Source organism: Lagenorhynchus albirostris, chromosome 7 (genome assembly GCF_949774975.1).
Source record: "Lagenorhynchus albirostris chromosome 7, mLagAlb1.1, whole genome shotgun sequence".
NCBI lineage: Eukaryota > Metazoa > Chordata > Mammalia > Artiodactyla > Delphinidae > Lagenorhynchus > Lagenorhynchus albirostris.
The window spans coordinates 114,721,812-114,736,828 of NC_083101.1; the positions used below are offsets into that span (position 1 = coordinate 114,721,812).

Sequence of the window (15,017 nt, forward strand, 5' to 3'; positions counted from 1 at the left end):
CTGTTCAGGGCAGGACCCCGGCCAGTGATACACCCGATGGGACGACAGTGAGAACAGTAGCATCTTTCGAGGTCGTTTATGCCTTCCAGCCACAGGAGGAAATGTCAGAACGGGCGTCATCTGCATTAGTTTTACAAAGGATGTTTTTCTTTAATTTAATGAAAGATATTAAATACAGGCAATGTTGTCCTTTGGTATTATGAATATTTGAAACTTGCACAAGTAAACCTGATAAAGTTATTTAAGTATATCCATTCTGTGAGAGGCTCCATGAAGGACAGGGATTGGGCAGAGGCCTCCTGAGAAAGAGGCTGAGCTGGTCCGGGTGCCCTCCCTGCAGGGAGGTGGCACCACCTGCAGGTGTGTGTGACACCCACTGGGTCACGCACACACCTCTGCAATGTCTACCTTAGCAGTTTTGACATCACCTTGTGTCTCTATATTTGACAGTTCGTAGAAATATACTCCCTAGAAATAACTAGTTGTGAGTATAGGAAGAACACCTTTGTATATTACTGTTGTAAACATAGAGATATTTCCTTATTTTTCCCAGTGACATTTTATTCAGTTCAAAATTGTGTGGGAAAATAAAAATGCATTGTTATCATTGCATTGACAATTATCCATTCATAATATAGATAATGTGTGAATGGTTCCAATATAAGGCTTTGAGGTTTTAAATTCAGAATGCAAAACAATGAACAATGTTAATTTTTTAAAAAACAGCATTTTGAAATTAACCAGTAAAAGATTTTAATTCTTTTTTTTTTTCTTATTTTTTAAAACTACTGTTGGGAATAACTACTTGTAAATTTAATGATTACATTAAAGCCTATATTTTATAGCTCATGATTTTCATACAATTTTAAGCATATAAAATCAGAATTTTCCATAAAGTCAAATCACCATTAGATTGGGGGAAATAAATCTTGTGTGTAAACTTGTGCCTAATCATGTCCAAACCTTCATGCACTTTGCCACCTCACTGCCCTTTCATCTACATCAGTTGTTTGCAAGAGAGTTTAATGACAGGCGAAATCTCAGTCACGCCCTCCGAGTGTACCTGAGTCAAAGGCCAGACAGAGCACAGGATAGATATTCTCAATCCAGTACTGTATATAGTGGAACAGCCCAATCTGTCATGACTTCTCTCGAAATCTGGCAGGTTCCCCTACACACAGTTTGTGGCTGCCCCAGGTTTATTCAGGGAGAGTCAGACTCAGACGTGCCTGATTTCGGGCAATCCCACAGGAAGATAAGAGAAATATCGCTTCTGCTTACAATAACTGTCCCATAGCAGTGAGAAGAGTTGCTTTCAATGTAGTATTGAAACTTCAGCTAGAATCTTTCCTCTTGGTTTTAAATGTCATATTTGGGGGGCAGTAAATGTTACGTCTACTCTATAAGCCCATATTATGCAACTTCATTCCTATTCTGTTAATAATATAAGACTCACACATTATTAGAAAAAACAAAGGGGTCAGTTGAGCCAGTATCAGCGTGAAGTAGAACAATAAGGTAATCAGGTTTTTCAAGCAAATTACTTTTTCTTCACATTTTTGATTCCTCCAGGAAAAGCATTGTTGGCCTGACATATTAAACTGTAAAATACATACTAAGTTGTTTGTCTCATGGTCTCTTTCCACTCTGCTGCTTACATGCAAATTTAATAATTGCATATTGTGAGCTTGGTTTGGCAAAAACTTCTTAAATTATTTGAATTATATCTTGCCTTTTCACTAAAAAAGTTGTAGTGGAGCAAGTACTAGTTTACTGTTTTGCTGTTTCAGTAGTTTGTGGTACAGGTTTTATATAGCAAGTATTAACATCAAGTTTTTACAATAAGAGTCTAAAGTACATTGAACTGTTTTCAGATAAGAATATGTATATATATTAGAAAATATATAATTAAATATAATAAGCCAAACTATATTATGTCTATTTAGAATTTTGTACTTCTCTGAAACTAATCTCCTTCTAAGTGGTTTTAAAGAGTTTGAAAAATAGGCATATACTTATTTCCAAATTGGTTTAATGTTCTAAGTTTATTATTTTTAAAGATGGTTTCTCAGAAATTATTGTATATTACATCCTGTTTCCATATTGGGTATATACTGCAAACATCTGGGTTAAACTGAAAAGACTGAAGCCTGTCAGTGTTATTCAGTATCAAAATTTATAACAGTGTCTCTGAATAACTTGGAAGCATTCACGTTTTCCTAGATTATGTTTAAATGTGAAGCTGTTTCTCTTGATCGTAGAAACTGTTTTAAATGAGGGAAAACAAAATCAGTTAGTTTGGGAAGCAACCTGTCAGTTGTATTTACATTAAAGAGTTGACTGACCTTTTAAAAGTCAATGAAAAGAACCATTTTCCATCCTATAAGTATTTTATACCATTCTCCTTTCTTTCATCCAATTCTGTCATTCTGACGAAATTAAGATAATCAAACAATAAGTAGAAAAGCCTCTCTATAGAGAAGTAGACATAAATGTAGATGTAAATGATGTAGTTGTAGGTGCAGATGTAGATGATATAGATGCAGATGTAGGTGTAGATGTAGACGTAGTTGATGTAGATGTAGGTACAGATGTAGATGATGTAGATGTAGATGATGTAGATGTAGGTGCAGATGTCGATGTAGATGATATAGGTGTAGATGTAGGTGCAGATGATGTAGATGTAGGTGTAGATGTAGATGATGTAGATGTAGGTGCAGATGTAGATGATGTAGATGTAGGTGCAGATGTAGATGTAGATGATGTAGATATAGGTGTGGATGTAGATGTAGATGACATACATGTAGGTGTACATGATGGTGCAGATGTACTGTAGGCATAGAGGTAGGTGTAGATGGATGTGTGTATATACATGTATATGTATCTACTTGTATGTGTCTCCATAAGTAAAACAGTTGATATGTAACGTGTCTTCTAAAGCTTGTAAATCTAACTAAGGTTTGGTAACATAAAAATCACTCCCTCTTTGTTTACCTATAACCATTGAGGTGACATTAATGCCGTTGCAGACCCACCTTGCCAGACAGAGCTCGGCAGTATTCAGAAGCGGCTCGGGGTGAAGAAGCTCCTCGGTGAGTTGTGGATCACTCTCTGACACCTTTACTGCTTACATAAATAACCCTCAGGAAACAGCAACACAAAATCGATATTTATCCAACAAACGGGGACCTCACTAAATTTCGGCAACAAAATTTATGACGTTTTTGAAAGTCATTAGCCTTACTTTTATTATCTTACCTATTGAAAGATATGATGTCTGTTTTATTACCCTAATATAATGCTCATTTTGAAAGTTATTAAGTAAAAAAGAAATTTAAACAATGCTAAAGGTAAAGCAGCAGAAACTTCGGTTCTAATTCTGTGGTTGACAGTTCACAAATTGATGGTATGTATGTATGTAGAGAGAGGGGAAGAGAGAGGGAGGGAGAGAGAGATGGTTAAAAGCATGGGCTGAGTTCCTCAGGAAAATTGGAACAGATTTTTTAGTTTCTCATCAGCACTTTTTATAAACTTACTTTTACTAAGTAAATATATGTATTAGATGATAAACAGATACATAGATAATTCCAAATTTCACCCAAAGCCTTGAAATATTAGAATGCTTGGCTGTTAACTGATTGTTAAACTATTACATATGATTATTTTCTTTATTTTTGTCAACATACAATTTTTCAATACACTCTTTTTGGGATAATTTTAGATTCAGACATTTTATAAGTACAGTAGAGTTTCCATGTATCTTTCACCCAGCTTCATCTAAAGTTACCATCTTACCGTGTATAGATTAACTGTCATATATTTATCAAATCTAAGAAATTAACATTGCTATAATCCTATTAATTAAGCCTCACACTTTATGTGGATTTCACAAGTTTGTCCACACATGTCCTTTTTTCTATTTTAGCATACAGCGTAGAACACCACATATGCAGCACTTGTTGTTTTTCATGTATGTTAATGCTCTTGTGTATTTAGTGGCACACAATTTTATGGTTTTAGATCTGATTAATCTGTATTATGATACGCTGTCTTTGTAATCACAATATTGTATGTTTATATGAGAAGATTTTTCATATTACTTGAAAATTCACCGTTCAAAATAAATAGACTAAATTTTTTAATACAGCATTTTAGATGTGAAGCCACATCATTAGATAAAAGCTACAATGTATCACATTTCTTTTAACTCTGTTACAAGATGCACCTTTCCAGCTCACAGGTGGAAACGTTACCTTGGTACCTGGGTTTGTTTTTTTCTACAAATCGAAGTTCATTCATGTGCACTGGGAAAAGCCATTGACATTCAACGGGAAAATATCTTCGACTTGGTCAAGGTCTATTAGTGACAAAAAGCTATTAACATCCAGGCTTTGATTATTTGATGTTACATAAAATGAAAACATATTTAGAGCCCAATTGAGAGGAGTCATCTTTATTCATCTTACGTAATAACAATGAAAGTCATTACTAGAGAGCACTGACCCTTCAATATTCCTTCTGAAATGGGTAGGAAAGCGTCGTTCTCTGACAGTCTGTCCACTGTTATGCGGTAGCAGGTGCGATGCATCCAGGCTGCAAGCTGTCTTGGTGTCTGCATTTCTAGACTAATTCCTAATAATGCTCTTCTGTTTCCAAAGTGTACTGGCGGAGACAACAAATTAAATGGCCACACTAACTGTCCATCTTAACATTTTTATGTCAAGTATGTCAAATTATGGTATTTTTTAAGAGGTAGAGATAATAATATTGAAAATCTTCCTTATCTTTCCTGCTATATATCCACAGAAGGTGTTCTCGAGTTTCCCATATTGGTGATATCCGGTCCCCCTCACTCGAAGACCAGAAGTTCAAATCCTTCAAATGAATTATAATTTTCAAACTAAATTGATTATTTATATATCAGAATTTTGAAACTTTTTTAAAGGGTTAAATAATGATCGCATATTGTTGCAGGACTAAATGGAACAGTTTCATGTTTTATCTGTTTATTAGTCATTGTTTTTCCTTTTTTCTTTCACCAAGTAACTATAGTGTATCTGGTCACTGAGCAGACAGCTGGTCAGGAAAGACAAGAAAATTGTCTAATCTCCTAAAGCTTACACTGTAGCGTGGGAGTGTTTATTGAAGAATGTGAATTCACCTCTCAATTATTATTGCACACTTATCACTAGCAGTGTGCCAGGTACATGTTAGATATTATATTATGAAACTAAGTGTCTAGCTTCCCACTAGACTGAGTGTGAGTTGTTCGTATAGCGATCAAAATCAAGAGAACCGAAAGTTCCCAATACAGAGGATACCACAGAGTAGTGGTGAATGCATGCACTGAGAGACATACACGATGGAAGAAATATATCAGAAACCCTCCAGCCTAAGAGAAGGGGGTCACATTTCAGTCAAGTTTTACATTGCAAGAGGGAGGGAAGGAGAGGGATTCCAGGTGAGGAGAAGATGCATAGAGAGATGAAGCAGGACTGCATTTGTAGAAAACAGCTTGACGTGGAAAGAGCTGAGGATACATGAATGACAATTTGGGGAGATGAAAGTCAACAATTGGCAGTGATGAGACGGTGAAGGGTCTCATATGCCCTGCTGAGTGGTCTGGGTGACTTATCATGCTTGGCGTTCATCAGCTCTCATTCTGTATATTGTACATCTGGAAACAGCCCCCTCTGCAGAGTGATTAAAAAGACAAGACAGTAAATTTGCTCAACAGAAGAAATGCAAGAGGTTCACTATGACAGCGCCTGCTTTGTTCTACCTGCACCGGAGCTCGTAGCCTGGAGCCGGAGCTCGTATGTGTGTGTCTTGAGTGAGTCAGTGCATGGTTGGTGACCCTTGTTCCTACCACATGTGCGTGTCTCACAGGACAGTACGTCCCCCAGTGTGACGCAGATGGTTACTACAAGCCGACACAGTGCCACGGCAGCGCTGGGCAGTGCTGGTGTGTGGACCGATACGGAAGGGAAGTCGTGGGGTCCAGGAGGCGCGGTGCAGCAGACTGTGGTAAGGAGGAGGGCCGTGCGTGCCACGATTTCTCCCCCGCAGGATAAGTGCTGGAGAGTCGCATTCTCTGCCCACCTCTATGCAAACCCTACAGAGTGTACTGGGCCGGGGGGCACAGGAAGGCTCACTCCTAGCATGTTAGAAAAAGTTGTATAACTAACAAGTAGAACTGCATAACTTAGATATTTTAAGGAAGAATAATGAAAGGTGGGCCGCTTTTACTCCTCCAAGTACGGGAAGGATGTCGCATGCCTTCCGTGTTCCTCTCGGGTAAGGCAGACTGTGTCATCCATCCTGGGCCCGGTCACCGGGCCCTGGTGGGTGCCGTGTCACCACACAGCACCCTCCCATCTGTGTGCCTTTGGAGAAGGTCACTCAGGGAGAACATGGGAGGACCAATGAAAGAAAAAGTAACCTTTTTAAAGTAAAGGTCCATAAATTGCAGCTGTGTGAGCATGTTTCCTTATGTTTGGGTGAGAAAATATAGTTTTAATTGTTTGAAGGGTAATTATAATTAATATTCTAGTTCTTTTTCTGAGCATGCATTTTACATATAAACCTAAAAAAATAATATTACAGTTGAGCATAACACACACATTGTAAAGTTTTAAGTGGGATGTCTTTTGTCTTTCATGAAATATTTTTTCAGAATGCAGGTTTCAAGTGAGTATTTCTGTTTGTACTGTGGAGAGTTTTCACTACAAAAGCCACTTAGCTGTACACACACACACACACACACACACACACACACACACAGACGGAATTAGTGGATTATGTTTCAACTAATACAAATGACCAAAATGTAAACAAAGTACTTGGTCAGTCTTGTATTTCAGAAAATGTTTAGCTTTCTCCTTTATGCAATTTTTAAACTGATACACTGTGGTTGTTTAGAAATAGATAAATGGTAAACGGTATATAAAAACAATCGCGTTTAATGCTTAAATGCCTGTTCTGCATTTATTTATTCCACAACACTTTTAATAGCTTGGTTTTGGCTTTCGGCCAGTGTTTTCAGATTCCGTACGATGGAGTACAGTACTCAATAGCTACATTACATACTTGTTACACGTGGAGAACACAGCTTTGTAACACATAGTTTGAATGAGTTGCACTATCAGTTATTTCAGTTATCCGTGATGAATAAAGAATTTCAGATGTTTATTTTATAAATAATAGTTATATGGAGATGAATTCAATAGGTGACAGGGAAATGGTTTTGGGAATGTGACTTGTGAGTTTTCTCGGCATGTTGAAACTATTAAGAAAATACAAGAAGTAGAAGAGTACAAATAACATTTTCTTCACAAAAGATACGAACTTCAGTGTGTTGTATTGTGAAATCAATCAGTTCATAAGCACTGGAGGACATTAATAGGATTTGCTATAACTAGCTACCAAAGAATTATTAGACCAAAATATTAGAAAGGGTAGAAAATAAACACACTGGTACTAGGGGAGTTGGGAAATGATTACATTCTGAGATATGTGTGCATTATTGCCTCCATAGTCATTATAAATTTCTAAACATTTTTTAAAATACCTACTGGCTGTGTTAGTTTTCTGTTGCTATTGCAACAAAATCCCTCAATGTTAGTGGCTTAACCCACACAGATGTGTGATCTTGCACTTCTGAACATCAGATGTCCAGCATGGGGTTCTCCAGGCTAAGGTCAAGGTGTCTTCAGGGCTGGTTCTTCTGAGGCTCCCTCCCGAGGACAGTGTTTCCTGGCCCTGTCCTCTCCCAAGACCACTCACGTTCCTTGGCCCAGCTTCTGCCTGTCCTTCTGTAATCACACCGCCCTCTGACTTCATCTGGAAACAGTTCTTTGATTTTAAGGATGCAGGTGATCACCTGGGCCCACCCCAGTTACCCACAGTAACCTGTCAGCTCCAGGCCCGTGATGTAATCACATCTCCTGAGCCCCTTTACCATGTAAGGTCACACAGTCACAGGTTTCAGCCATGAGCAAGTGAACGTCTTTGAGGGGCAACTATTTTGCCTACACACTAAAAGAAGAAGTTCTCAATTCTTCGTAAAATTCAAAGTTTGACATGGACTTTATAAAACCTGGGCTGAGCTCAATATTACTGAACTGGAAATCGTACATATCAGACCTCAGCAACAATTCTGCTTTTTAGCACTGTATATTTTAACAAATGAGAAAGAATGGATTTTACCTTATTTTTGTTAAGAAAGCTAAAGAGCAAATTAAAATTTTATTTTATTTATCTTTTAAAAATTTTTTTGTTCTTGGAGTATAGGTGATTAATAATGTTGTGTTAGTTTCAGGTATACAGCAAAGTGACTCAGTTTATTAATTTCCTAAATTTTCATCAGAATTTTCTGACCCTCAGAAATTACCCTACCACTCAGTCACATAACATTAATGTCTACTTTTTTCCTAAGCTATTGATTTTGAGATCTCTGGAGATTTTGCAAGTGGAGATTTCCGTGAATGGGCTGCTGATGACGATGAAGATGACATTATGAACGATGAAGATGAGATTGAAGATGATGATGAGGATGAAGGGGATGATGATGATGGTGGTGACCAGGATGGATACATCTGATGGATGAGAGCTGAGAGCAACAAATTCTATGTTTCTTTTATTTACCAAGTGATCCCCTACTGAGGAGTACCTTCCTGCCCCAAAACAAAATGATTCTAAAACTCAATTATATTTTGTATAATTATTTCAAATATTGCAACTAAAGTCATAGAACTTTATGTTTAGAGAAGTATCATTTACTTTGAGTTTTTATATGAAAAAGAGAACACATATGGAGTCTAGCCAGACAAGAGAAAATTATGAAGAGCTACTGATCTCTGTGAGTCTGCCACAAACAAAACAACCAGTGCTTGAGGTCATAGGTGATATTTTTCTGGGAGAAATTCTAAGTTGAATCTACAATAACATACTAGTGACCTGGATCCTAAGGATTTTATAAAAATATGCATGACCTTAATTGCAGTTTCCAAGTAGACTCTTCCCAGAGCTGGAGGGATACTAGAGGTGAGTGAGGGAATAGCACAAAGTGAGAAGAACGAAGTCACCATCCTGGAGACCTCCACCATGTTTGTGTGTTTTTACTTATGAAGTTTTAGTGATGTTTTTAGTTCTGAAGTTATTCTGGATGTGACCAGATATCTTACAAAATGGCCAGTAGGGAAAAACCGTGGATTTTGAAAGTTAAAAACATAGTTGTCCTTTCTAATTTTTATTTTAATTTAGACAGCAGTCTTATGTTGATTTGTTTGATAATCTTAACCAGCATGATTTCTTTATCTTTCTAGGTTTCTTTATCTTTCTGACCAGCAACTTAGGGTGCAGAACTTAAAGTAGAAAGACAAAGGGAAAGATTCTTTTAAACCATATTTTTACAAAAAGTTTGTCATTTGCCCCAATATCAAACTTAAAAATCTTCATTCTTATTTTATTTCCTATGTTAGATAAATATTTGCATTTAATCTAAGAATTATGCCATTTTTGTTACTAGTGTCGAAACTTAGAGAACATACTGTATGGTGCCTTGCAAAATAGAAATAGAAAGGTTTCAGCATGCATCCCCACATAGGACATTAGGCATAGATAGGCACACCTAATCACGAATTAATACCAGTCCCGGTACTGCTGCTGGAATGAAGAAAATAGAATACTTTCTTTCTTTTTTCTACTGTTACATAGTTACCATGTGGACTTGTTTATGATTATTGTGTGGAGTAGCATTTAAGATTTAACTGCAACAAAACTTACTTTAATTGTTGTATTTCAGTTAGCATGTTAATTAATCATGTAGCCCTTCTGGTACACCATGGCTTTTAAGGATATCAGACCTATGGTTTTGTGCCCATAATGAAAGTGGAAAAACCTGTTGGGTGTTACACACTGGTGTCACCATTTAAACAGTGGGTCAGCTGGGTTCCCAGTATATACAATCCACTGAAATAAAGTTGTTGGATTCTTTCCATTTGATTTATATACACTAAGAAAAAAATCTTTAATGTTAACTTTATGTAATATTTAAGGTAAAATGCATTTTCTTTTTTACCGTTTATGTATAGTTTACAAAATAAAGAATCTTGCAACCAAATTAAACTGTTCCTTAATGATTTTCTGGGGTATAGATGGTAGCGTGCAGGATTCTTAATCTGTTTCTTGATTTTTAAAAAGCATACATCACAAACTAGCTAGAAAAGTTCTTTTTTAATTTTGAGTTTCAAAGTCAGAGCTCTTGACATCTTGCGTATTGTTTTATTAGATACGTTTTAAAATATTTTTTTATCAGATTGTTTTAATTGTTTTCATTTGTCATAGCATTGCAAAGTACATCATTTCCTTTGTTGACGGTGGTATTTTTAAGCCCATTTTTGTGGTATTATACTTAACATATTTAGCTAAATTTCTATAGCAGCTGCATTTTTTGAAGAGTGACAGAATAACCTTATCTGTATAACAGATGTATAGAAATCACAAAATGTAACTTGTGGATTGGTTGGAAAAAGACAAAAAAAAATCAAATGCTATATAGAGGTTTAGCAAATGAATTTCAAGTAACAAATATGGTGGTCTTTTAGTGAAGCTGTTTTTTTTTAAATTTTTATTTTATATTGGATTATATTTGATTTACAATGTTGTGTTAGTTTCAGGTGTACAGCAAAGTGATTCAGTTATACATATATCTATTCTTTTTCAAATTCTTTTCCTAGTTTATTACAGAATATTGAGTGAAGTTCCCTGTATTATACAGTAGGTCCTTGTTGATTATCTGTTTTATATAGTAAAACAGTATATATATATACTGTTTTATATAGTAAAACAGTGTGTGTATATATATATATATATATATATATATATATATATATATATATATATATAGTATAGTAGTGTATATATAGTGTATATAGTATAGAGTGTATATGTTAATCCCAAACTCCTAATTTATCCCTCCCTCCTACCTTTCCCCTTTGGTAACCATAAGTTTGTTTTCTAAGTCTGTAAGTCTGTTTTTGTCTTGTAAATAAGTCCATTTCTATCATTTTTTTAGATTCCACATATAAGTGATATCATATGATATTTGGTTTTGTCTGACTTCACTTAGTATGATCATCTCTAGGTCCATCCACGTTGCTGCAAATGGCATTGTTTCATTCTTTTTTTATGGCTGAGTAATATTCCATCGTAAATATGTACCACATCTTCTTTATCCATTCCTACACTTAGGTTGCTTCTATGACTTAGCTATTGTAAACAGTGCTGCAGTGAACATTGGAGTGCATGTATGTTTTTGAATTATAGTTTTGTCTGCGTATATGCCCGAGTGGGATTGCTGGGTCATATGGTAGCTCTATTTTTAGATTTTAAGGAACCTCCAAACTGTTCTCCATAGTGGCTGCACCAATTTACATTCCCACCAACAGCATAGGAGGGTTTCCTTTTACCCATACCCTCTCCAGCATTTATTGTTTGTAGACTTTTTGATGATGGCCATTCTGACTGGTGTGCGATGATACCTCATTGTAGTTTCGATTTGCATTTCTCTAATGATTAGTGACGTTGAGCAGCTTTCCATGTACTTCTTGGCCATCTGTATGTCTTCTTTGGAGAAACATCTATTTAGCTCTTCTGCCCATTTTTTGATTGGGTGGTTTGTTTTTGTGATATTGAGCTGCATGAGGTTTTAGTATATTTTGGAGGTTAATCCCTTGTCGGTTGCCTTGTTTGCAAATACTTTCTCCCATTCTATGGGTTGTCTTTTCGTTTTGTCTATGGTTTCCTTTGCTGTGAAAAAGCTTTTAAGGTTGATTTTAGGCCCCATTGTTTATTTTTGTTTTTATTACTCTAGGAGGCGGATCCAAAAAGATATTGCTGCGATTTACATCAAAGAGTGTTCTACCCATGTTTTCCTCAAAGAGTTTTATAGTATCCAGTCTTACATTTAGGTCTTTGATCCATTTTGAGTTTATTTTCGTGTGTGGTGTTAGAGAATGTTCTAGTTTCATTCTTTTACTTTTAGCTGTCCAGTCTTCCCAGAGAATGGGAAGAGACTGCCTGATTCCTCCAGCTCCATTTTTCTTTCTCAAGATTGCTTTGGCTATTTGGGGTCTTCTGTGTTTCCATACAAATTTTAAAATTTTTTGTTCTATTTCTGTGAGAAACGTCATTGGTAATTTGATAGGGATTGCACTGAATCTGTAGATTGTCTTGGGTAGTATAGTCATTTTAACAATGTTGATTATTCCAATCCAAGAACATGGTATCTCTTTCCATCTGTTTGTGTCATCTTTGATTTCTTTCATCAGGGTCTTACAGTTTCCAGAGTACAGGTCTTTTGCCTCCTTAGGTAGGTTTATTTCTAGGTATTTTATTGTTTTTGATGTGACAGTAAATCAGATTGTTTCCTTAATTTCTCTTTCTGATCTTTCGTTGTTAGTATGTAGAAATGCAAGAGATTTCTGTGTATTAATTTTATATCCTGCAAGTTTACCAAATTCATTGCTGAGCTCTAGGAGTACTTGTTTTCGCTCCCTCGGACTAGAGCACGAGTCCCAGTAAGGCTTTGCCTGAATTTGTGGTCTGGCCTCTTATCAATTTCTGTGGATTAAAGCATCCAAGAACCCGGCTTGGTAATTGAAGAGGAGGCAGGCAGGCTTGGGATGGAGGGAAAGCGTGGAGAAGGAGAGCAGTTGATGAGCAGAGCGTGAGCTGGTGAGAACAGGAGAAGGATCGAGGCCAGACTGGGAGGCTCCAACATGCCATGTCGAGCAGTTTGGAGTTACCGCAGAATCTCTGGGGAAATCATCGAAAAACGTTTATGAAAAGAAGTTACAAGACCAATTTCGTGATATAGAAATTGACATCCATGGATCTGTGGAGAATAGACGGGGTGGGGAGGGTGGGGAAACTAAAGACATGGCCAGAGATTTTTAAGTGGTGGCCTTGTGTAAAAAAGATGAGCTGGGGCAAACGTGTTTTCTTTCTCTTGAATTGGGGAAATTGAAGGAATTTACCAATTACAGTGCAAGCTGATGATGGAAGGTGAGAATGGCAACCAAACTTAGGAGACGACAGGCTCAGTGAGATTGGAGACAGAGAGTTCACCTGTTGAGTGAAGAGGAGATGTAGGACCCAGGGAAACGAGTTGTCCGTGTCCCTCGTGGAGCATCAGGGTGAGATGTGCACATCTGCTACCCTGGCCTCCAGACCTGCCTGGGCTCCAGCCCCCAGGGGCTCTGCTCTGTCCTGGATTCTTTCCATGGCTTCAGGCAACATGCCTGTCTCCTAGACGCTTCCTGTGTGTCCTTAAAACAATCCACCCATTTGGGAACTTGAGAGTTTCTGCTCCTTGTAAACCAAATATCTTAAAGCAGGTGGTGGGGTTGATGGCCATATGTTATCAACAGGTCACATGAACGTCGTACAAGCAGTCATACAGGAGGAAGTATGGACCATGGGACATGGAGGGTGGTATTACCCTAAAGGAGCAGAAATGTTTTAAAGTTGCATGTTCTGAAAGAATGCATACTTCAGCTACCGGGAAATTGTGCACTCTGTTCCTGCATTTCAGTTTAGGGCAGCAAATTCAAACTGTTTGGCTTGAGAAAGGCACCTTGGGATGTTTCCAAATGAAAGATGTTATCTTAATATAAAAGGCTATTTTTTAGTCTTTGGTATCATATGTTTCTCTTTTAACAAGTTTAGCTGCTTCCGGGCAATAACATCTGTTACACGAGGCAAGGTGTCTGACGTGTATCAAGATTCCTGTTCGGCGTTTTATCTGGTTTGAGGTCCCTGGCTCACAGTAATTTGGGACCTGTGGGAAAAAGGATCTTGGGTGACAGAATGACAAATTGAAACATTTGACAATCTTGTAGCAGTGTTGGTCCCTTTGGGATCTGAGGTCAGTAGAATTGTGGTGATCCAGTTCAAGGTACAGGGCAGTGCATCTGCAGATGCAAGGCAGTGATAGATTAGAAATGTAGTTTTCAATTTACTGTGCTAACACGGGTTGAAGGATGTGATGGAGGCATGAAGGGTGAAAGCAGAGGGCCTTTCCTGCACGTTCTGTGATGTGGGTCAGGCGGAGGGCAGTCACAGCGGCCGCCACACCCCAGGGATAGCGTGGTCCAGAGTTAAGCCCTGGAGCAGAATCCCTTCACATGTTTGGTACTTCTGGAATCCCAGCCACGATCCTTAGTTTCCCCAGCTCCTAAATAAAGTCAGAGCCCTGCTTTCCTTGCTTCAGAAATGCCTAGCACTCTGAGTGAAGCAGACGCTTAGCTGTTAAGTGGAAGATTGTTGTACTAACTACACAAAGCTCTGAAATAAGAGGGCACCATCTCTCCTGGGTACATTTGACAGGATATGCCAGACCTAGATTATGCAATACTAAAATTTAAGTTACTGGCTATTACCTCAAGGAATTACCTGGTTTGAAACATGATTTGAAACGCATGATTTGTGTTTGAAACACAAATATAAAAACTGAAACTGTGTAGTAGTTGATTATTTACATGTTCTTAAGAGGGAGACTTCATATATAAAAGAGGATTTTTCTTTTTTTTTTTTTTTTTTTTGCGGTACGCGGGACTCTCACTGCTGTGGCCTCTCCCGTTGCGGAGCACAGGCTCCGGACACTCAGGCTCAGCAGCCATGGCTCACGGGCCCAGCCGCTCCGCGGCATGTGGGATCCTCCCGGACCGGGGCATGAACGCGCGTCCCCTGCATCGGCAGGCGGACTCCCAACTACTGCGCCACCAGGGAAGCCCAAAAGAGGATATTTTAAATAGAATGATAAATAGGATAAACAGGATACATTTGAATTTGATAAATGGTAAATAAGATTCTAATGAGTATTAATTAAATTGATTTTAATGGGTCATTTTATTATAACTTGATACCGAGAAAAATAAAATTCCAGTAGAGAATTGGTGACTCCTGGGAAATATTTGTGGCGGAGGTAGAACTGTCCCAGGAGGATTCAGAAT

General features: G+C 37.7%; 1 protein-coding gene across 4 annotated transcripts in view; it reads left to right on the forward strand.

The window, feature by feature from the left end:
- The window catches only part of SPOCK3 (SPARC (osteonectin), cwcv and kazal like domains proteoglycan 3), a 432,576-nt gene extending 423,975 nt beyond the window's left edge, over positions 1-8,601 (forward strand). For all 4 annotated transcript variants that reach the window (XM_060153639.1, XM_060153638.1, XM_060153640.1 and 1 more), the window contains 3 exons: positions 3,030-3,092; positions 5,890-6,027; positions 8,438-8,601. In XM_060153639.1, coding sequence (XP_060009622.1) covers positions 3,030-3,092; positions 5,890-6,027; positions 8,438-8,601 — 365 coding nt within the window. The remainder of the gene's footprint in view (positions 1-3,029; positions 3,093-5,889; positions 6,028-8,437) is intronic.
- The last annotated feature ends 6,416 nt before the right edge of the window (positions 8,602-15,017 follow it).